The sequence below is a fragment of the Perca fluviatilis genome, chromosome 15 (assembly GCF_010015445.1).
Source record: "Perca fluviatilis chromosome 15, GENO_Pfluv_1.0, whole genome shotgun sequence".
In the NCBI taxonomy this organism is placed as follows: Eukaryota; Metazoa; Chordata; class Actinopteri; order Perciformes; family Percidae; genus Perca; species Perca fluviatilis.
Window position 1 is genome coordinate 8866586 of NC_053126.1, and position 23645 is coordinate 8890230.

Below are 23645 nucleotides of genomic sequence, written 5' to 3' on the forward strand. Positions count from 1 at the left end.
TTTTTATACTTTATTATTAGTTAATCTGGTGCAAGATTGTAGGCAGTGTGAGCATATGCCTGGTAAAATCATTTCCATCTTCTGTTACAGACAAAAAGTCAAGTCTAGCTCTTTCACAGCCATCTCTCTATGTCCTTCATCTGTTCCCTTTTTTGCTGTCTGTCTCACCTCTATTACCTTCAAAAAAATAACAGGCAAACCCAGAAATAATTCACACAAGCACACACACAGACAGGAGTGCGAGGTTGTGATGGTGATCGTCACTGAAAGTCTGTAATACAAGAAGGTGCAGAAAGAAAATGAAAACACACGCAACACTATGCTTTTTTTTGTGTGTGTGTGTTGTACATGGTTCCCCCATTCTCCTTTCTTCAAGTTTGGTAGTCAACAAGGCATTTGAAAGGAAGGAGATTATGCTATAAGATGGACAGTTGAGTTTGAAGTACTGTATCATCATCATCATCATCATCACACTTTTAAGCCAAACACAAGTAAAAAGAACAAGTGTTCTTTGTGGGTATTCACAGCAACTGTCTTTACATGAGCATTTCTTTAAACTAGGAAAACAGTTTTGAATGTTTAAATATGACTGACGGAGTCTGGTAAAAAGGATGGTTATGTTATTTTCCCTGCTCTGACCCACCTTTTAATTTAAGTATAAAACCCCTCCAGAGACTCAAAATAATCCTCTATTATTTTTTTTCCAATGCTTCAGACCTACAGTATGTTATCCAGTGTTAGTACACTACAAAATCCAGCAATCCTGATTTGTTTCCCATGTTGAGCTGTTTAGCCCTTTTTAGCTGCTGCATTTACTCCACAAAGCAAGTCACTGGTTGCACTGCTGGTGTAATTGAAACAATACCAAAACATATCAAACTCACTAATATTTCTCAAAATCTGAGGTACGAACACGTTGGGAAGACACAGACAGTGATGCAATTTTTCACAACAAGCCAATATTACATTTATCACTCCCATTCACACAAATGCACTCATTTATAAAGTACATGGATCACTTTAACAATTGGTGATAAACTTTCACTAGTGAGGTTTAGCATGTACTGTATGTATATGTGTGTGTCTTTCTCAGTCTTTGTCGCCGTTTCCATCGTCATCGCCGTTTCCATTAGCCCCAGGTACAGCAGAAGACTTGTTTTTGAATGGCAGGGTGTAGGGCTGGCGGATGTTTACCCGGTCCTTTTCTGCCTCTAGATCTTCATCATAGCGTTCTTCTTCATCGTTGTCCTCAGCCTCGCTGTGGTGGGGGGAGGAGTGGCGGGACAGAGATGGAGACGGTGGCACAGAGGCTGGCCGGGGGTAACGGAAACCAGAGGTCTGAGGACGAGAACCAAAAGGCTTCAGAACCAGTGGGTTGAAGTGTAAAGATTTCACCTCGATGAATGCATGAATAAAATAAAATGAACAATGAATAGTGACAACACAGTACATCTCCCATCCTAACACACACATGTTAACTTACTGAGGTGGGCTCCTGAAGATCATACGTGTAGGTGTCGGGGAAGGCTTTAGCCAGGGCCATATGACGGGCAGATATATAATACTAGTGCAGCAAACAAACATAATTAAAAAATAATTAATATTAGTTCATCTTGAAGTTATCACATACACAAAAGGAGTCCTTGGGATTTGGTATCTCACCCTGCCGAGGTATTTCCAGTCCAAGAGGTCGCTCAGACGCTCAGTACGGTTCCTCTGGATGATCCGCTGGCGCCGGCTCTGCTTGCAAAACTGAAACAGGAAGGACGTGAGCTGGTTACACGACTCATCCACCCCCCGATACCGCCGGTCCAGGATATAAATGCCTGCAAAAAGAAACGGCATGATGTCATAGAAAGCAACAGTTATCACTGCGTATCTTTTAAAAGACAAACTTTGAGAATGTAACAGATGACGTATGAGATACGCACCATACGCTGAGGGGTCTGCTATGTGTTCCTCCATGAAACAGCCAAAGCCTGACAGGTTAGTTGAGATGGATGGAATTCCCATGACTGTGCACTCAGCTGATGGTAACAGAAACAGCAAGGCCCTCTTAATATTATACAATATACCTGCATACATAAATACACCTTGTCAGCATACATGAGAACGTACCTGGTGTGTAGCCCCAAGGCTCGTAGTAAGAGGGGAAGACGCCAAGGTGGCAGCCTCTTACAAACTCCTCATAATCCATTGGAAGTAGAGGAGAGGTGGACGAAAGGAACTCTGGATGAAAGATAATCTAAAGGAAGGAGAAGCCATTCTGTGTCAGTATTTACTATATTACAAACTGATATTCTTGGCCACATGACGCTCTAAAAAGTCACAATGTGGAATTATAATCACTGCAGAAATTTGAATCATGTGTGCACTCCTGAAATGGTGATGTACCAGCAGGCACATTTTCTGCCCACCTATACATTTAATGCATTATTTATTACTTACAGTAAAGGGGAACTATGCTATGCAATTCCCTATTATCAGGATGCTCAAAGAAAACTCTCCAGCTGATCCAGAATGCTGCAGCGCGTGTTCTGACAAAAACTAATAAAAAAGAGATCATATTTCTCCTGTATTAGCTTCTCTGCATTGGCTTCCTGTAAAATCCAGGATTGAATTTAAAATCCTTCTTCTGACCTACAAAGCTCTAAATGGTCAAGCACCTTCATATCTAGAAGAGCTCCTAGTACCTTATTGTCCCACTAGAGCACTGCGCTCCCAGAATGCAGAGTTACTTGTGGTTCCTAGAGTCTCTAAAAGTAGGATGGGAGCCAGAGCCTTCAGCTACCAGGGTCCTCTCCTGTGGAACCAGCTCCCAATCTGGGTTCGGGGGGCAGACACCGTCACCACATATAAGACTAAACTGAAAACACTCCTCTTTGATAAAGCTTATAGTTGAGGAGTGAGGAGTTGCAGTGTACGCCTAGAGCGGCGGGGCAGGGTGTATAGCTAAAGACACAGCACCCCTGCTTTTCTCTGCTTCTCTTTATAGTCATCAGATTTAGCTATCATATATTCATTAATATAGTGAGAGTAGAGGGAGGCAGGCCAGTACAGCCCGATCCGGTTGGGGAGAGTTCTAGCCCGACCAGGCACCTCTCCTTAACCTGCCTCTCTTAGTCATGCTATTATAATTCTAGACTGCCGGGGAAGTTCCTTCCTTCTTATGACACAATGAGCTGCTCGCTCCTCTCTCTTTTCTTTTGTTTCCTTTTATGTGCATCCTTGTCCCAGAAATGCTTGTTACTAACCTAGCTCTGGGGAGTTTACTGGGTCTTGGGTGCAGCTGTGGACCGGCTACACCCTGCTACGCTCTGCGATTCCCTGCAATGTCCGGCTGCATCCTGCTGCATCCTGCCGCGTCCACTGCGTCCGCCCATGCTCTGCTGTGCCACGCTACATCCCGTAACGCCCTGCTGTGCCCCGCTATGACATGAACTACTACGACTACCATTGTAGTCACTGTTCCATTATCTTTATTGTGACTATTACGCCACTGTTCATCATAACCCCAACCGGCACCGTCACACCCTACCAAGAGTCTGGGTCTGCCGAGGTTTCTTCCTAAAAAGGGAGTTTCTCCTCGCCACTGTCGCAATAGCCACTGCTAATGCTTGCTCTTGGGGGAATTATTGGAATTGTTGGGGCTTTGTAAATTAAAGAGTGTGGTCTTGACCTACTCTATCTGTAAAGTGTCTCGAGATAACTCTTGTTATGATTTGATACTATAAATAAAATAAAATTGAACTATGCAGTTTGTTTTAGCTTAATTTACCTTAACTGAACAGCTTAGTTATATGACTTTTTTTTTTCGAGTTGAACGGTGGTCGTCTTGCCCCCCCCCCTAGAGCCTGTGAGCGGAAAAACCACCCTTGCAACTTTCGGCCCGGCGAGCCTCAGTAAATAAGTAAGTATCGCGTGATATCAGGTCTTGCAATGTAATAAATTGCTTCATGGCACCGCACACATACGCCCATTCAGGAAGCGGCTAACAAGGTAGCGATGGAGTTTTTCACACTATCGTCATGGCTGAGCCGGGCAAAAAAGAAGCAGAAAGCTAAGAAAGCATTATCAGAGGAACAGAGAAAGAGGAAACGGCAGACTGACGGAGCGAGGAGTCAGACACAAGTAAACATAGGAGCTGCCAAATATCTATTCTGAAGCTGTAGGGGGATCTCTATAGAGAAACCTGCGAGCAAAAAGCGAAGGCCAAAACTGCATAGCGCCCCTTTAAGTTTAGGATGCCTTCAAAAAAAAAAAAACACGTAAAACTTAGTGTACTGTTTATATGTGAACTTGTCTACACTCTGACGTAACAACACGTAAAAAGGTGAGAAGACATCTTTTTTGTTGCCTGTGCCATTTATGGACTACTGACAGCTGATCTTACCTTGACACGGTCAGCAGAGCTGTTGAAAAGGCCGATACGGCGAACGGAGGTAAGGATGGGATCGTTGCTGTCCTCCAGCATGTTATGAGTGCAGACTGGAGGCTGGCATTGTCTCTGAGTCGCAAAAATGGCACGCTTCATTAAGGTGAAATCCTCTTTGTCCATTATCTTTGACACATCTGGCAGCTGCCCACTGATGAAAAAAGCATGTTTTAGATTCAAAGGAAAATTGTAAAATGACTACAATACAATATGTATTAGCATGAATAAACTCAACCATATATCATACTTTAAAACAGGTTATTCCACATCAGGTTTCATTAAGTAGACTGAAAGTGGTCAACTTACACTAGTAGTGACTCATAAAGTTTCTTTCCGAAACGTTCCTTCACAGTCTGAGCAGTATCCCTGTAAGTGACAAAAACAAAGAGAATACAAGCGAAATAAGACAACTACACACTACACTACTACACTTTTGATTTCAAGTTGAAATCAAGTATATACACTTGAAGTCAATGTACACTTTTAGTAAGATACTTCATCTCCTTGTTTAACATAACATAAACCTCACCAGAGCTGTTTCCTGACTGCTTGGCCCTTCAAGGTCTCCACATTGAAGTTGTTAGTCCGAGCCGGCATGATGAAGAATGCAATAACGGTCACGTCACTGTGATTGACCTGCAACAGACAGACCATTTTACCAAAAAGATTTACCTTCGTCCTTCTACACACAGACACACAGACAGACACACACACAGACACCACACAGACACACACACACACACACACACACACACACACACACACACACACACACACACACACACACACACACACACACACACACACACACACACACTTACCCTCAGTAGATAATTGAGTCTGGCCAAAGATTCCAAAAAGATGTCGGCTCCTTTGTTGGAGAACTCATACCTTCCAGCAATGAAGAGGAACAAACACTTGTCCAGGTTGAAGTCAAGGTGCCTGATGGTCAAACACAAACCAAAATCTGAGAGCTGGATGAGTTTAGCACTTACAATGTCCCCCCCCCTCTTTAATAGCATAACAAGTACAATATTCCTCAGAATGTGATTCATCGCTTTCATATAAAAATTAATTTGATGAAAAGTAACCAGCAAAAAACTCTCAATTCACTTCTTAAAGTTCTGACTGTGCTGTGAATGTTGTAATGTGTGTTGTGGGGTGTCTGACCCGTAGAAGTGTCCCCTGACGAACTCCTGAATGCGATTCTTGCTCTGAGCGTGGAGGTTTTGAAACTCGTGCACGGCTGAGAACTTCTTCACATTGAGCCCATTGGGAGTAACAATGTCTGTGTGTGATTGGAGAGATTAGGGGCATTAAATACAACATAGAGACATAGAAATCAGTCAAACTTTAGTAAAGTATCTGATTAGCTAGGTAGCTAACTGTGTTAAAGCTATAGTGCGTAGTTTCTGCTGCCCCCATGAGGAATTCTAAGTAATAAAAAAAACTTTCAGATCGTCGGCATGACACAAGCCTTCCGTGATCGCGCACCCCTCCCACTATTAAGGGCTCCCACCCCTCGGCCATGCAGTTGTTAGTAGCCAAGGAGGATACGGAGGATTACAAAATCATGATGGACACTTGAGAGGTAATCATCTTTTTCTTGATTTTCTGCGTGCGAAAGTCGCCGGATGACACCAGCTTCTGAACGTTGCCATACTGAGAAATACAGAGAGAGTTGTGTGGAACCCATAGTCTTAAAGTGCCCATATTATGCTCATTTCAGGTTCATAATTGTATTTTGAGGTTGTACCAGAATCAGAGGCGCGGGAAGTCATTTCCAGCAGGGGGTGCTGGCGGGGTGCGCAAACAACTCTACCGCTGCCTCCCCTCCATGAAGTAGGCTACATACTGCTATGTACTGCACAGCGAACTATATAGGCACTAAATCACATGCCAATCACTACTGGTCAAAAGATTCCTTTGCAGCGGCCCGGTTTAAATCCGACCTGCGGCCCTTTGCTGCGTGTCATTCCCTCTCTCTCTCCCCCGTTCCTGTCTATCCACTGTCACTATCGAATAAAAAATAATAAAAAGATGAATGACTAGTCCAGCTGAGCAGGCGTCAAGTATGCCTTTCCAGTTCAATAAACCAAGTACTGCCATCTGACTCACACATCACAAGACAGTGTTACAATTAATTAAATCATACCAAAGCGTTGTATGGCTCAAGACTATGGCGATATAGTACTCACTAAAAATCACCCAAGCAGAAAGCACAATAGTAATTCTGAAACGTGATTGACTGAAGATACAACAATGCCATCACACAACACAGCTGAGTGAAGGTTGTTAAATAACAGTCACTTAGTCAGCTGCTACTTCACAAACTGCAAAAGCCAACATATAGGCTACTGCACTTGACCACTAAGTCTCACACAGGCCTATAGCAGCATCACAAAATTATGATGCAATACGTCTGATATGCATGGCATTTCAATAAACTAAACAAAATATGTACATTATCTGGTCACACGGTCACAACAGATTATATTAACCTACTCAATTTACAGATAGCATAATAGCTCTTACCTTTAGAAGTTCTAATTTCTTGTCTTTTACTTTGCAAAGTCGCAGATCAAATCCTCTAAGTCCAGCTCCCTCAGCAGCTCGCTAAACCCTACTACAGATGCGCTGCTGTGTGTTGGTAGAACTTTACAGGCAACGCAACAAATGTCTCCGGTGGACAGTGAATATAGAATCCACTCCCGTGGTACCGTTTCACCGTTGTGAAGGTGTCGGGTCAGTGCCTCGTTAGTGAGAGAGCGGGTCTTTCTGCCGCCAGATCGTCCCCCTTCCGAGATGCTGGACATTTAGCCGCCTGATTCTGAAAGGCTAATATCCCTCTGGGTATAACTTCCTCCGGACGGTCTCTGTAATCGGTCCCCGTAGTGCAGGGTCTTCAGAGATCATGGTACCTGAGGTGCCATTACCTTGTTCTGTAATGCTGATGACCTCATCTCTGTCTTTTTCCACAACAACTTCGCTAAAGTTAACGTTAGCCACCGTTAGCTGTGGCTGAGTGTAGCTGGTAGAAGGCAGCGATTCTTCCAAGCTAACGTCAGTAGCTCCTCGACATCCTCCTCTTCGTCATTCCCAGCTCTTTATTCGCGGGACATTTTTTATAGCAGCCGCTTCTTTCTCTCCCTTTTCCACACTTTCACTCGCTGATACAACCCAATCTGACCGGGGATCAGTTACTAATTAATTCCACTCTTTCAATCTCAACCCGTTCTTAGAAAGCTGATCTTGGATCAGTGCGATGTAAACAGCCTGCTCTATGCCCACCCACCTTTATCTTTAGCCAATCTACACAGTGCATGCGGCCTTCTCCCAATCATTACATTAAACAACTTTTATTTTATTCTGATTGGATAATTATCACCATAATGATTAATGCCCATTGGGTAATACGGGCTTGATCGCAGTTTGCCAACAAGGGGTGCTGCCGCCAATAAGGGGTGCTGCCGCACCCCCAGCACCCCTACTTCCCGCGCCTATGACCAGAATAGGTTTACATGGTTTAATTTTCAAAAAACTCCATGTTTTTGTTGTAGTGCACATTGCTGCAGAGAGCCTCTTTTCACCCTGTGTGTTCAGGTCTCTGTTTCAGCTACAGAGTGAGGCTTCACACTTCAATCTGTCACTTCAAACTTTGTTGGGAGGCGCACATGCACAGTAGCTAGGTAAGGATCACATCAGATAGCTGTTTGTTTCTACAACTTCAGTTAGTATAAGGCAGGATTAGCCGGGAGACTTCTTCTAAACGAGGGCACACTTCCAACTTTGCATGGAATACCTGCAGAACAGGGACATGTAAGTAGTTCTTTTGTAGATTATGGTGAACTAGTGTGTGTTGTAGCAGTGTTTTGCCATTGAGAACGAGCTAACATGCTACCGTTAGCCACCTCGTCTCAGCTACTGACGTAGAAAGCCCTGCAGATTTTGAACAGCTCACCCGGAGACTGAAGGCAGGATACATTCAGAAACCCATATCTCACTCAAAACAGCATGGATGTTTTTTTTCCAAGTTTGTATGGGTGTGGAAGCACCAGAGACACAAAATATCACCCCAAATCCCAGAAAAAGTGATTTTTTTCATAATATGGGCACTTTAATTAGCTTTGCAGTAACTCATTTGGCAATGGCTTGAATGTAACGGACGTTCATTAATATAAAAACGTTACGCACTAAAGCTTTAATTAAAATGATGATACATTGAAACATTCACTAATAAAGCAGTAAGAAAAACATCATATCCCCGTACAGTAAGACCTGCTTGCCCAGGCAGTGACAAATGAGGATAGGACGTTTCTGAATACCACGCTTTAATTCACCTCCACACACCTGGTTTCCTCTTGAGCAGAAACTCTGCCTCAATGGCTGTGATCTGTGACACAGTGGTGAAGACATGGGCACAGTGAGCAGCTGCCCGCTCCAAACAGTAGCGGTGGTAGATCTGTCTATCGCCTGCTTCCTTATCCACGTTGAACTAAATAAGACACAGGAGAAAAAGTGCGATGAGTACATTGTCTGATTATGTATTCATTTCTAATTTACCTACAGAAAAATCAAAGTCAACATGACTGTTCAATGGCCTATTTCTATTGTTTTGCATTTGTTTAATTACATTCCTGCAATAAAATGTACGCACACGTACCTCTGCAAGTTTGTTATAGAAGTCCACATTTCCAGCACACAGGTATCGTCCCAGCAGTGTGGCGTGAGTTGTGAAGATGGTTGCGATGGACAACTGTCTATGTCTACACAACACCAGGCCCAGGCCGGCCAACCATTCATGGAAATGGGCCACAATGTGTGAAGGCTGCTCACTCTGGGCTGCGAACTGCAATACGGGAAAAAACAGGGTTTATATGTACATTACTACACACACATATATTTCAAACCTTCAGATTATTTGGATATCAATAAGACAATTTCAGACTTTTCAAAGACCTACAGATAACTGATCTTCTTTCAGCACTTAAAACACACAGTATTCAACTTCTTCTTTCGACACAACATAGGTAAAACATTTAATGTTTATAGAAATTCTTGTCACTTGACAGTTTTCTTGCTGCTGACCTCTCCCAGAAGCCAGGCAGTCAGGAAGCCAAACAACACGGCATCGTTGGCCTCGCGGTCAAACCACGGCACGCCGATGTCACAAAGATCCCACAACTCGCTCTTCCAGCTGTCCAGAGACCAGGCGGTGAACGCGACATCAATCAGAATAACATAGGGACTGCCCTCGATAAGCCACCGCCCAAAGTAGACCTGCAGGGAAAATGGAGAAAGGTAAACATAACTTTAATTCTTTATGCCATACAGCATCCACCATACCAAATAAACCACGCAAATCATAGGAAGCATACAGATCCGCAGCTGTAACAGCAACTCTTATTTTTTGTTACATTTACCTTCACCATGTGTTTTGTATGTTAATGGTTCAGTTCAGTCTCTAATCTAAAAGCACTTTATTTGCAACGCGCTCATCCCACTTACAAAAACATGTGACCAACCACACCATTCAAGAATAACCTTGATGAAGTTTGTCGAGCAAATATGTCACCTCAAGCTTCAAGAAAACTAAAAACTTAAATGGAATGCAGGACATAATTTAAAGATGCAGTAGGTAAGACTTATAAAACTAACTTTCTGTCATATTTGTTGAAACTGACCCTATGTTTGAGTTGAACTACATTAGGCAGGTAATTAAAAAAAATAATCCAGCTCCTTTGGCACCACCTACAGCCTGTAGTGCGATTTGCAAAAATCCACCGGTCCCTGTTTAGATCCTCAAATCAGGGCTGGTGGGAGGGGGGGTCTAACTGCGTGTCAATCATGGCTCATGCACACGCATTCATTCTCCCTTGGGGGGGAGGGGCTTAGGAGACCATTTGGGTTTCAACAGAAAGGGGGGGAGGGACTGAGAAGTTGGCAATATAGTTCAAATTCTTTGGCTAAGTCCTGGATCTTCACAATCCTACCTACAGCACATTTAATGTAATAAAACAGGACATAAATATATCTTAAGAAACTAGTGCATGTCTGTCCTAAGCTTAAATGTGTGATTCAAGGTAAACCAGATAGGCTTCGTTGAAAAAGGATACACTGTACCTTTGAAAAAAGCCCCTCTCCCAGCCTTGACCCATAATTCCACAGCACTCCCAGAGTGACACAGCACAAAGCTTTAAAAGTATCACACACACACACTGACAGTCATCTATTTCTGGAGTGTGTTTTTGAGAGAGAGACAGAGACACGGATACAACCTCTAACCTTTGCGAGGAAATGTCACAGGGTTTAGAGACGTGGCCAGTGAGCACAGACCGAGTGGGTCGGATATAAAAGAGGGACTAAGGATGATCTTAAACTGGTTTTCTAAGTGTAGTTCACATTTACCACACGTTTTCACAAATCTCACTCTATAATCCCTCCAACTATGTGTAGTAATAATGACTGTCCTTGAGTGGATCTTACAAATTTAACTCAGAGGCGTATGTGTTTACTGTGTACGTGTGTACCTTGCACCCACTGGAGTTCATCTTGTCAATGGTTCTCTTCAGCGCCGGGTTGGTGGGCTCGATCAGTTCCACCTGAGTGCGCACGTTGCTCTCCACATAGGGACCCACCAGGAAATAGTTCTCCCCCCATTCCTCTGCGGTCAGACGGGCTTTGGTCTGGAGGACAGTGTAGATACCTCCAACTTCACACATGCAGCAAACATGCCACACGTCGCACACAAAGCAGAGATGGATATAATGTGATTCAACCAGATATATATGAGACATTACCGTGATAGGTCTCTCTAACAACTAGAATTTCCCTGAAGATTATGAATAGATTGAAAAACGCGCACGCGAACACGCGACACACACGCGCACGCATTACATGCACAATCCTTGCCTTTGTTAGCGACCTCCCATGCAATTTCAAAAAGAACAGCGTCCTCCAAATCAAACTCCTCGTCCCACTCCTCCAGTCCTGACAGGGACGTGACAGAGAGGCTGCGAGCCAGCGGCATGCTGGGTAAACATAGAACACACTCAGATGAGATGGGAGCACCTACAATGATTGTCACTTATTGAACTTATTTACCAGAAGTCTTTTGATGTGTAAGCAATTCACGTCTTAGAAACTAGGTTTTTATATTGAAACCTCTTCTTTGATTTTATTTCTTTCGAAAGAAAGAAATGAAATCATATAAGATGTTATAACCAATTGCCTGTCATGACAGAAACTGAAGCATTACATTTTTTCTATTGTATCAATGCAAGTTTCTATGGATAACAGTATCAGATAAACCTCAAGTGTAAATGACACATTCTTTTAAACAGTGTAATTTTCTCTTGACTAACATTTCCTCACACACATGCAAGTATGTCATCAATGAAACACACATCCCATTTCATAACACTATTACGTTATACCACTGTGATGTAAATACAACCTTTACTGATTATTTTACCATGTTAACAATCCTTTTTGTGAAACTCTGATGATTGAATTTGTAGTCAAGCCTTTTTAAATGTTTTTTTTTTTTATTTCTATTTGGCCTTTGGAATATACGTATAAGCTTAACCTTGGCTGTTCCTATAGGAACCCCTGTGCAAACACACAACACTAAAATGGTACATTGATTAATAGATAGGGATCCAACGTATATGTGTGTGGGTTGTGTGTGTATGTGGGTTGTGTGTCTATGGTATTTGCTCTGTCTATTATCTGAGATGGTCAAAGGGCTTTTTCTGCCTACTACTACTAGAGCTGTAACAATTCCAAATTTTGCTGTACAATTAATTGTCTCAGAAATAATTGCAATTAACAATATCATTGTCTCTTTCAGTCTAATATATATATATATATATATATATATATATATATATATATATATATATTTATTTAGTTATTACTTTTTTAAACAAATTCAAGTTTTGAATTAATTCCAGGATACATCTGAGCCAGATAATGTAATAACACAGGTATGCAGCCTATGAAGTAAACACTGCCTATTTATTATCATAAAACATTTTTGTATCCCCCTTGTCATTTTTGTTACTATGAACGTGTATAGGGTCAATTGCCAACAACTAGCATACCTTTAGCTCAACAGTCCAACCAATAATCACTTATATAATTACCCTTTGGCATATCTAAACAAAATCAATAATCACCGTCAACAGTCATACTCCTTAAGACCTTAGCTAATGTTAGCAATTAATTGCGGTTAAACAAAGAAACTGCGATTACGTAAACAAAATGGACAATTAGACAATGATGTAGTAATTGTTACAGGCCTAACTACTACTTCTCATTAACTACACAAAACACACACGCGTACAGTCAAACATATCACATACTGCTGCTCCTGTCAATGCATCCTACTGCAACAGAAAAAGTTTATTTATTTGTCTTCCTGTTAGCAGTGGAGACATTTACGTTAACAGAGGAGTGAAATCAAGCTGACTGAGTGTAAGATGCACTGAAAATACAACTTTGTGTTCAGTTTCTGCTTGCAGAAATGGTGAAACCTCCTAAACAAATGGGGGAGGGCGTGGGAGTGGGGTGAAACAGGATGCAGGAAGGCACAGACATGGGCACAGATCAAGTATAAACTTGATCCAGGCATTCACGCTGTGGCACTCGATGATATGCTACTATGAAATTTTGAAATTGCGTAAAGTTGAGACGTGGTGAACTACAAAAACTAACCAGTGCACAAACACTGGGTTACACATAGACAGATAGCAAATGCCTTTCCACCTGTTCAACTGCTCATTGCTTACCAGAAATTCAAGCGGTGTGTACAGTATACAACAGACAAGCTGATTTCAAATTCCCAGGTGATTGTACTGAATTGCTACTGAGATCAGTGGACAAAAGGTAGTTCAGTGATTAACAATAGATCTGTCACTGTCCAAGCCTGATAAAGGCCCAGATGAACCAGAACTCCAATCTGATTAAAATGTGCGGTTCGAATTGATGACAAACATCTTTTCAAATAACCTTTCCTTCATTTGCACGTACGTCAGATATTCTCATCAGACCAACTTAAATAGAACTTCAATATCCCCTCCAGACATGTTTTCAGATATGAAAAATAGAGTAAAAAACTCTGTTTGGAATTATTGTATTTTAACAAAATAATGTCAATTACTTTGTTAGAATTGCCTCAAATTAGATCTACTCCTTCATCCTTGTTGAAATATCTAGGATACACAAATAGTTTTAATTAATTTAATTTTAATGTGAACTGCACATTAGCCTAAGCCAACCAAGTGAAGTAGGCTAACCATAAGCAAAACACATTTTTTAGTGGAGGTTGACTTTAAAAGTGGGAAGAGTTTTATAGTTTGGTGTGATATGGAGGGAGAAAGAAACTTCTGAACAAACCACCATCCTTTTACAGGGAGTAAATATCACAGTGCTGAAACTGAATTGCTGCTCAGATTAGGGGACCCCCTGGGATTCCCTTGGGGTCTCCTTGGGAACCGATGCTTTCATGAATGAATGAAACTTCACGCTAATCACCATCATGCCCCTGTCAGTGGATACCCTTTTAAGGATATTTTGATTAGAACTGCCAGGGCCTACAGATCTGTCCCACAACAGGCAATGGAGCACGCACTGCACGTCAGCGTCGGGCAGCGACGGCTCGTCCAAAGACTACCGGACACAACAGCATCATAAAACCAATAGAAGACCTCCCGGAGGCTGAATTTGCATGCTGTTATGTGTGTCGTCTGTGCTTTCTCACGAGCTGAGGAGCGAACGTGACATCAGGCGTGCATCTGCTGCATCTGCGGACACGCGCAAAGGACACAGCGTCCTGATGCGCGCCCCCGTCTGTTGAGGAAGTATTCAACTATATTCAATGTGGAAAAGAAAAATACAGAAGTCTACTCACCCTACGGTTTCGTCCCAATTTCAAGAAGATGAACAACACATTGGCAGCTGTCGCAGTCAATCGAAAAAAAATGAAACCAACGGAGAGTGAGGAAAAGGGGGCGGCGGCTTTAGTTAAATGCCAGCTACTCACATTGGTTTGGTGCGTTTGCTGTCAGACTGAAGGACAGGGCGCTCATGGCCTGCGATGCAGGAAGAAGGTTGGGTTGGTGAATGCGGGGTCTCTGCTGTCACATTATTCATGAGCTTTACTCCCATTGGACCTCAGTCTCATCTTTGTCTCTGCCTCTGCACACAACGTGACGGGAACTGGGCGTTTTCCACAGCCGAGAGACGCAATTGGCTGAGCAGAGGTTAAATGGAGTTGCAGTGGTTGGTGAATTATCTTTTCATCCATACAAAAAGGGGGAGTCATGGGAAACCGGGCGACTTTTTTTCTTCCAATGAGGAGGGGTAGAACAGCAAGATAGTTATTTATAATGTCTTCTAAGGGTCATGTGCATATAGTTTTGAGAATGCAACGTGACCAGTGACATTAAGACACCCAATACCTTTACATATCTCTGATATATGACATAGGCCTACTCCACTGGCTGCCATCACCCCACCAACCTCCACCCTTGATAGGCCTGACCACAGAGTATATATTGGTAATGCTGCTGAAAATAAGAGTGGCCCTGTGGTCACAGAGTCAGTATCACAGACCCCGATTTCAGTAAAGGTCTGCACAGCTGAGGTAAGCATGATGCTATCCTCCTGCAAGCTCAGAAATGTTGGTCTGCGGTGTGGCGTGACCACTGAACTATGACCTGTGAACTCTGACTGTGTTATGTGTGTCTAGATGGATTGACACAAAGCACCAACAACTTTCAATGATAAGTAGCCTACAGACACATTGAGTGCACTGATAAATATGAAAAGATCGGATGGTCATCGTCACTGACATCTAGGTATCACATTTTATTATCATTGAGACATCATGAGTTTAAAGTGAATAACCATGACACTAGATCATGGGATAGGTTAGCTTTAGAAAATCCTCTTTACAAACTCTGAACGAGACAAGACTGCTTTTCTTGATCTGCTGATCATTTTATTGATTCATTGATTAGTGGTTTGGCCAATAAAATACCCTATACACCCAATAAAAAAAAAAATATTTGATATAATACGTATATATCTATGCATAGAGCCCAAAGTCATGTCATCAAATGTCTTGTTTATCTGACCAAAAGCCAACGATACAATTAACTATCACGTTATGACAAAAAATAGTCTGCAGTCATATCTGTACAAAACACTGTTGCCTTAGGCTACTCACTGTATTATCACTTAAATCCGAAACCATATATGTAACATCACAATTTCTGTAAGATTAACAGAGAATTATTTTCCAGAAATATACTTCACATTTACATTAGAAGTACAAGGATATACGCAACACACTGTCAACAATAAAGCATGTTGATAATAAAACAACTCAAAAAGGGGATCATTTGTTTGTGTAAACTGTTTCTCTTTTGTGTGTATGTGTGTGTGTGTATATGATGCCTTAAATAAAATACAAAATTACAAAAAGGGATTTGTTTGGCAAATTGTTATTCTTGTAGATAGTTAATACAAAAACAAAATAAAATTCTAAGTTGTTTTTCTTTTAACTGTTCAGCCGTTTTCCCTCCTTCGCTGCTGCGTATATTCTGACGTAATTTTGCCGGGAACACACGATCTTTAGTCCTATGGTATAGTCAAGCTGTGTTCAACTTCCTTCTCATTACCGCTGAGTTTCCGCCCTCTCAATGTCGTCATTGGCCATTCCTTTGCTATTGGGCCTAGTAACAAAACGAAAAATTTCCGCGCTTTCAGTTCACAAATTGAAGAAGAGTGGCGGGAGCTGTTGTCAACCTGGGGCTGTTGTCAAGAAGTTACATTGATAGTCATTTATAACTTCGTTAGAAACGCACCAGCCGTTGATCTGCCGTAGTCTTGACAGGTTTCACAGTGAGATTAGTCCTACGATTGGGTAAGATCAGCTTTGGCGCGGGACTGTTCTGTGTTTACACTGGCGCACGTTAGCTTGCTGCTCTAGCTCGTTACAAAAGACAGCTAGCCAAAAATAACTTGACATAAACCGTACCACTGTAATACTGAGGTCAATGGTTATTATGTCTTATAGAGCAATGTTAAATGTGAAAGTACAGCAGAAGACGGGATAGGTTATCAACATTAACCATGAGTGCACAACTGAAACAGAATCGAGAGGCTTAGGAAGACACAATGTAACGTTAGCTTGCTAACTTACCTTAGTACCTACTAGGCTAGTTGTGATGCCAACTGTATAAACGTGTTGTGCGAAGTTAGGAGGGTTAACGTTACGTTAAGAGTCATGCTAGTTACATGGTGAATGGGCTACAACATGTGCAGTATGGAAGGTTTTCTTATTTGTTGGTGCTTATTACCAAACACATGTCATCCAGTGTATTACCTTTCGCCTTCACTGTTCATGACATTAACAACAAAGCATGATTTAATGTAGCAAATGTCATTGCCACTTTGTCGCTAATACTTTCCTTTTGAACTGCGTCCGGGCAACTTTATTTTCCTCTTAGTACTTATTGCCCTTCTTTATCTTTTTGTTTTTATATTATTATATTGCACTTCATCTCATCCGCAGAAAAAAAAAACTGTGGTTACACTACTGCACTTCTTTTACCTATTATTCACAGTCCACAGCCCAGCATATAGAGTTTAAAAGCATATGTACTACATGCCAAATAGGCCCTGACAGTACAGGGAATAGTAATACAAGCGTAGCCACACAATTGCTTCCTTTCTTTCATATGTATAGTTAAGTCTAGGTTGTCTGTCAAAGGGTTAGCTCTGTTTGCAGGTGGTAATAAGCTCTTAAACTAGTACAATAGGAATGTGTTTATTTGATAGTTCTGCCTCATTCTTAATATATGTTTGTCTACTACTATCATTAAGGTTTATTGCTATACTATGAACATTGCCTGGTTAACTGAGTTAAGCCATTTCTTTCTCTGTAATCATCTTCCCTAATGTACCTTCTGCCTCCAATGTTTCTTTCAGGCATGGATTATAAAAGACGCAATGGTGGCCCTTATATGGGTGGTGCATCCCAGGCCAAACGGGGTAAAACAGCTAGTGAATGGGAGGACAGTCCATCACAGTTTGAAGAGGAATTGTCCATGTTCGACGAAGCAGAGATGGAGGCAGAGGAGATGGAGGGGCAGGCAGGTCATGATGTCATTCCTGTAGGTAAGTCTTGCACAGAAAAGCACACAATCATAGGTGGCAGCAGTAAAATGGTTTTCTTGGTGTAGGAAGAGATTATTGAGTTATGTAAATGAGCTGAAGACCTGTATCAAAGTCTATATGTCACACACTAAGACATATCATTTTCTTAAACAAGCACAACTACACACTATATACAGAACTTAGCTGCCTGTAGAATAATAATCATGTTAATCATTAGGCGTGCTTAGCTTGTCAGCTTTGCAACATCCATCAAGAATATGCAGGTATGTCTGGATGGTTAGTTTGCATTGTGACTAATGCAATGGTGTGCTCACAATAAGTGGCAAATGTGAAACTATTGTTCCAGGCAATTACCCTTCAATTTCTGACTTTACTTAAACAGTTCATGTCTATACCCATTAAGCTAATAAATAATGCACTTTGTTTCACTTCTGTCTTACCACCTTGTTTCTTTAGGTGACCTCTTCTCAGCAGACCTTAACCCTCGTTGGCGGCGGCCTCATGCCCCTTCACTGGACCCATCATCTGATACTTTGGTGTTTCAGCAGATTGATCTTGACTATTATTTAGGTAATTATCAAACAACTTTTTTGTTTGTTTTTAAAGGTCATTTTTGGGGCTTTTCCCCCTTTATTAGATAGTGACAGTGGATAGACAGGATAGGTGGGATAGAGAGATCGGGGATGACATGCAGCAAAGGCCGCAGGTCGGGCTCGAACCTGGGCCGCTGCAAAGGACTCAGTCTACATGGGGTGCACGCTCTTACTGGGTGAGCTAGAGGTCGCCCCATCAAAGGACTTTTGAAACAAGACAACTTAGTTATTTGGGCTTCTTTGTTGTTTGGATCTAAATAAGAGTGTAGAACACATCCAACTGCTCAAAGGCATTTTCTGTACGTAATTATAAAATGGTATCTAAGTTGGTTTCCACTTTTCTGTTATGCAGGGCCAACAGTGGCTGGCATGCCTGGCCAGTCACAGGGAAAAGTCCCAATCATTCGAATGTTTGGGGTGACAGACAGTGGCAACAGTGTGTGTTGCCACATCCACGGTTTTGCACCTTACTTCTATGTTCCTGCACCAAGCGGTGAGTACTTGTCAATACATAGAGTCCTTCAATATAAATATTATTGTGACACTAGCAAAATTGTTTTCAGTTGGTTACTATTAAAAATTCTCTCAGAACACATTTCTGTCTTTGGGGCATGTCACTTTTCTGAATGATTTCAGCTGTTAATTAATTCTTATAAATCCTACAATGTTTACCTTTTTTCTGCCTGCTCTGAAAAGGGTTCACATCTGATTACCTGGGTGAATTTAAAAGAGAGTTGAACTCTGTTGTCCTGAAGGACATGCGATCCAATAAGGACAACATCTCTGTCACAGTTTTGGCTGTGGACATTACCCGCAAAGAGAGTGAGTACAAGCGATGTGCATTTGTTCACTGAATATAAGTGTGTAAAGGAATTCTCTTTGATCACATTTTTTTGTGAACAGAGAAGGCTGATCCTACTTACAAATCATTTGATTATAAATGTACTTGCAAAGTCTCTATACTTTGATCATGATTCTTGGACTTAAACTTATTTTTTTTATTTTTTCATGCAGGCATGTATGGTTATCATGGAAAACGCAGTCTGGATTTTTTGAGGATAACAATGGCGATGCCTCGTCTCATTGCCCCAGCAAAGAGACTGCTGGAGCAGGGCTTCAAGTTTGGACCTTTCCCCATCCAGGTTTACCAATCCTTTGAGGCCAACATAGATTTTGAGATAAGGTATGTGGATGTGCGTGCATAACGGTAAAGATTACATGGAAGCATTGAGGTTCTTTTTGCTAATTATTTTGTGATTGGCTTTGTCATCAAAACATATGGCATTGTGTGGAATTTTAAGATCTAATTATTTAAAGTCTGAAAAGGTGGTGACAATAGACATGACATTTATGTCTAAATTTAATTGTGTGCTCATAACTCACACAGTGAGCACAGAAGAAGGAGAAGGCAACAGTTAAGACTAGAGACAATCATCAATTCAGCTGCATGAGACTGCACACAGAATGTTTTCTTGGCTCATGTAAGCAGACAAATTATTGTGGACTTGCCACGCTGATATGTCTGGCTACCTGCCTGTGTTGGCTGCTAGCTCAATGCAACCTGTGGTGCATGCAAGATAACCAAAGAAAACAGAAACGTGGAGATGCATCTAATATTTGTATGTTGTTATTTCTTTTATGAGATGTATGTACCTCAGAATATATTCATTCAAGATTTATTTATTTATGAAGTTAAACATGGTGTTTGTTCTTGCTTTTGTCAGGCTAAACAGTGTGTTCACAGTTTTTAGTCCTCCTGAGTAATTTCATGGCCATATTCTTATATTGTTGGGTTATTATATATTATTTGTCCGCTGACGTGTACATATGCATGGGAAACATGGACATCTCACTAATTTTATTCATGAAAATGTAGCTCTAGGTCATGAAGACGTCAGGGGAATTTGTTGCAACTAAAGATGTTCGTTTTTGTAAATGGATTTCTCACAAACTGATGACTAAAAGCAACACTAAAGCTGTATTTTTCAGCTTAATGAGCCTCTCTGTGTTGTCAGGTTTATGGTGGACAGTGATGTGGTGGGATGCTGCTGGATTGAACTTCCCAAAAGCAAGTACAGAGTGCGTGAAGAGAAGAGCATGGGGGGCACGGATGCTCGGTACCCAGGCAAGGTAGGTCGAGTTCACATCTTAAGCATCGCATGACACAATCTGGTCTGTCGGTAGAACAAATGGCTAAAGCGGAGTGCCACTGCCTTCGTATCAAATTAGTTCCGCAGGCTTTTACCAACTGTGTTCATGAATTTTCTCCCCTGTTTTTATCCTTCAGGAGTCCTTGTGTCAGTATGAGGTGGATGTGGGATGGACAGATTTGATAAGACACCCTGCAGAAGGAGACTGGCAAAGGATCGCACCGCTCAGGGTCCTCAGCTTTGACATCGAGTGTGCAGGAAGAAAAGGTGGGTTTCTTTCTCGCTCATATTCTCACTAAACAGCATACAAACTATTACCCTAACCTACGTTTTGTCTACGAGGCCTGATCACACTTGATGAAAAGCAGATGCAGAGTTTGACTCTGGTGTCAACTCTTTTCTTTCCAGGAATCTTCCCAGAAGCAGACAAAGACCCTGTGATTCAGATAGCATCTATGGTGCAGCGGCAGGGCGAGACAGAGCCCTTCATTCGCACTGTGTTCACTCTCCAGTCCTGCGCCAGCATCGTGGGCTCTCAGATATTGTGCTTTACACAGGAGAAACAGCTACTGCAGGTATACACACTGGCTTCAGTAAGACACTGAAAAACATACATATTTTGACATGGTTTCCTTGTTCCCTTTTTTAATGTTTTGTTGATCATCTGCCATGCCGTTGTCTCTGTTTACATCTCTGAGAGCAGAGCTGGGCTGAGTTTTTGAGGACGGTGGACCCAGACATCATCACTGGATACAACATCCAAAACTTTGACTTTCCCTACTTGATCGACAGGGCAGCTGCTTTAAAGGTTAGATGGAGCCACATTTGTCTACTACTTCCATGCAATACCAGTGCCTAAAATCACCAGATTAAGAGTACTGCACATAAATACTTAAGCACGGAATAATGTATTTGTAGTAGAAATACTTCAGATTTCCCCTTTCTATTTGGTGTAAGTCAGACATTCCTGTTTCCCCCTTTTTTTAATCAAAAAAACATGTTCTTTGTGTTCAGGTGAATCTCTTTCCTTACCTCGGCCGAGTGCGAGGCAGCAAGTCAGTCTTGCGAGAACTAAACTTCCAGAGCAAGCAGATGGGCCGCAGAGAGAACAAGACCATTAACATGGAGGGCCGGGTTCAGTTTGATCTCCTGCAGGTCAGCTTCTATGGCAGCAACAGCAGTCATAACTTTAACATTATTTAAGTTACTACACAGTTAGTATGTATTGCATTGCTTGTGTAAACGCATTTTCATGAAAAGACCGTGCAGACAGTCTGATTGGTGTGTTTCTCGCAGGTTCTTCTCAGGGACTATAAACTGCGCTCGTACACACTGAACGCAGTGAGTTTCCACTTCCTGCAAGAGCAGAAAGAGGATGTGCAGCACTCCATCATCACTGATCTGCAGGTAAAGCACAAACCAGTAACCTTGTTGCATCTGGAAGAGAGCTGGTTATCATTAAGAGCTCTGCCGATTCAAATGGCCCACCCCCTTTTTTCCTCCAATCACAGAATGGCAATGAACAAACACGTCGTCGTTTGGCTGTCTACTGCCTGAAAGACGCCTACCTCCCACTGCGCTTGCTGCAGAAGCTGATGTGTGTGATTAACTACATGGAGATGGCCAGAGTGACCGGTGTGCCTCTCACCTACCTGCTATCAAGAGGACAGCAGATCAAAGTCGTCTCTCAGCTGCTGCGACAGGTAACAAAGTCAAACACATGGGACATTTACTGTATGCGTACGTGTGGATTTAAAGATGACAACTGAAAGTGTCTGCATGTTTAGGCCATGAAACAGGACCTGGTCATGCCCGTTGTAAAAGCAGGTGGAGGAGAAGACTACACTGGAGCGACTGTCATTGAGCCAGAGAAAGGGTATGTAGTATATTGGTTGTTTATGTGAGTGTATGACTCCTCTCTGCTCTTGGTGCTGATGGTTTGGTACGGCAAGCTTCTCACCACCACCTTCTTCTCTGTACAGGTATTACAGCGTCCCTATTGCCACCCTGGATTTCTCCTCTTTGTATCCGTCCATCATGATGGCTCACAATCTGTGCTACACCACCCTGCTGCAGAAAGGCTCAGCAGAGAAACAGAGGTCAGCAGTTCTTTTTAAATGTGTGGTTATATTGAAAGTCCACAAGAAATTAGTTTTGGTTTGCTTTGGTTTCCCTAAACGTTTTTGTCTTCTTGGATCTGAAAAATGTTTTATGAAATGTTATTGCTGAATTTATGCCACTTTCTTACAATAAGTCTTATGAGCTGAATGTGACTTGTCATATATTTTTAACCAGCCTACAGGCTTATTTTGGTTGTTAAATTTGACCTGAAACATATAGTAGACACAATGGCATGGCATTTCAGATCTTCATTCTTCATTGAATTTTTTCTTTCTTAATGGCCAATAAAACACGTAAAACACTTGAATGCCTTTATATCTCGTATCGAAAATAATGAGCTAATATCTGAAGCGTTTGTGTGTCTTCAGCCTCTCACCAGAGGACTTCATCAAGACTCCGACTGGTGATCTGTTTGTGAAGAGCTCTGTGAGGAAAGGACTTCTACCTGAGATCCTGGAGAATCTGCTGTCTGCCAGGAAGAGGTTTGAATTATTTAAATAAATCACAAAATCAAACTGACCTGAACTGGAGGGAAAAGTTAGCAATTTTGTAGATGGCTTCAGTACCACTGTACCTTAAAAATGTACTTGACTCAACTATCCCATCTGTCCACAGGGCCAAAACGGAGCTAAAGAAGGAGACTGACCCTTTCAAGAGGCAGGTGCTGGACGGCCGACAGCTCGCACTCAAAATCAGCGCAAACTCCGTCTATGGCTTCACAGGTGCTCAGGTGGGCAAGCTGCCCTGCCTAGAGATCTCACAGGTGAGCTCTTGACTCTGTGTCTCATGCTAGTTTTAAAGTCCAACTGAATTTACATAAATTTTTTTTGTCTGGAACAGCATACATATCTGCTGTGTAAATCACATGTCCTGAAATTTATGAATATATTTTTTTGGTTTCCTGATGACGGCCCCTAGATTTGCATTAATTCAATGTGATACCGTTAGGTATAGGTAAACCTGCTACACAACACAAGACTCTGAACAACGACCCACATTAGCTTTCCTGCTAGTCTCTTTCTTATCTAACCAACATACATAAACACAAGTCCTGCTAGCCTGGTTGACACCAGACCCTTCTCGGTTGTAATGGAGAGTGGGTCTGGGCAAGCTTCATTCGCAGCGCATTTCCAAAGGGGCGTCACCAACAGACGCTGC

General features: G+C 42.0%; 2 protein-coding genes across 4 annotated transcripts in view; one reads left to right on the forward strand and one right to left on the reverse strand.

The window, feature by feature from the left end:
* gys1 (glycogen synthase 1 (muscle)) lies at window positions 1-14568 on the reverse strand. 2 transcript variants are annotated; one of them, XM_039823975.1, is made up of 16 exons: window positions 14481-14568; window positions 11348-11466; window positions 10966-11147; window positions 9524-9715; window positions 9099-9284; window positions 8786-8930; window positions 5606-5723; window positions 5257-5377; window positions 4965-5071; window positions 4742-4801; window positions 4394-4586; window positions 2119-2245; window positions 1932-2027; window positions 1663-1826; window positions 1484-1564; window positions 1-1338 (listed from the first exon to the last, which is right to left on the reverse strand). In XM_039823975.1, the coding sequence occupies exons 2-16, from the start codon at window positions 11463-11465 to the stop codon at window positions 1090-1092; spliced, it is 2139 nt and encodes a 712-aa protein (XP_039679909.1). In that variant the 5' UTR covers window position 11466; window positions 14481-14568; the 3' UTR covers window positions 1-1089. The 2 variants fall into 2 exon arrangements, with proteins under 2 accessions (XP_039679909.1, XP_039679911.1); XM_039823977.1 differs by having other exon boundaries at window positions 14349-14487.
* Window positions 9671-23645, forward strand: part of pold1 (polymerase (DNA directed), delta 1, catalytic subunit) — an 18653-nt gene continuing 4678 nt past the window's right edge. Inside the window, exons 1-17 of one of the 2 annotated variants that reach the window (XM_039823973.1) lie at window positions 9671-9736; window positions 17435-17623; window positions 18080-18193; window positions 18569-18709; window positions 18913-19038; window positions 19231-19399; window positions 20232-20346; window positions 20504-20633; window positions 20775-20941; window positions 21070-21174; window positions 21381-21521; window positions 21663-21773; window positions 21878-22069; window positions 22154-22242; window positions 22349-22465; window positions 22856-22969; window positions 23103-23250. In XM_039823973.1, coding sequence (XP_039679907.1) covers window positions 9727-9736; window positions 17435-17623; window positions 18080-18193; window positions 18569-18709; window positions 18913-19038; window positions 19231-19399; window positions 20232-20346; window positions 20504-20633; window positions 20775-20941; window positions 21070-21174; window positions 21381-21521; window positions 21663-21773; window positions 21878-22069; window positions 22154-22242; window positions 22349-22465; window positions 22856-22969; window positions 23103-23250 — 2178 coding nt within the window. In that variant the 5' untranslated portion in view covers window positions 9671-9726. Of the gene's footprint in view, window positions 9737-16137; window positions 16368-17434; window positions 17624-18079; window positions 18194-18568; window positions 18710-18912; window positions 19039-19230; window positions 19400-20231; window positions 20347-20503; window positions 20634-20774; window positions 20942-21069; window positions 21175-21380; window positions 21522-21662; window positions 21774-21877; window positions 22070-22153; window positions 22243-22348; window positions 22466-22855; window positions 22970-23102; window positions 23251-23645 lie in introns of those variants that run through there. The other variant, XM_039823974.1, reaches the window with a different exon arrangement.

Coding starts and splice junctions, on each gene's coding strand:
- gys1 (XM_039823975.1), bottom strand. CDS start 11,465: ATGCCGCTGGCTCGCAGCCTCTCTGTCACGTCCCTGTCAGGACTGGAG. Junction 2,028..2,118: donor GCCTTGGGGCTACACACCAG/GTACGTTCTCAT, acceptor TGTTACCATCAG/CTGAGTGCACAGTCATGGGA. Junction 1,339..1,483: donor ATCTTCAGGAGCCCACCTCA/GTAAGTTAACAT, acceptor TCTCGTCCTCAG/ACCTCTGGTTTCCGTTACCC.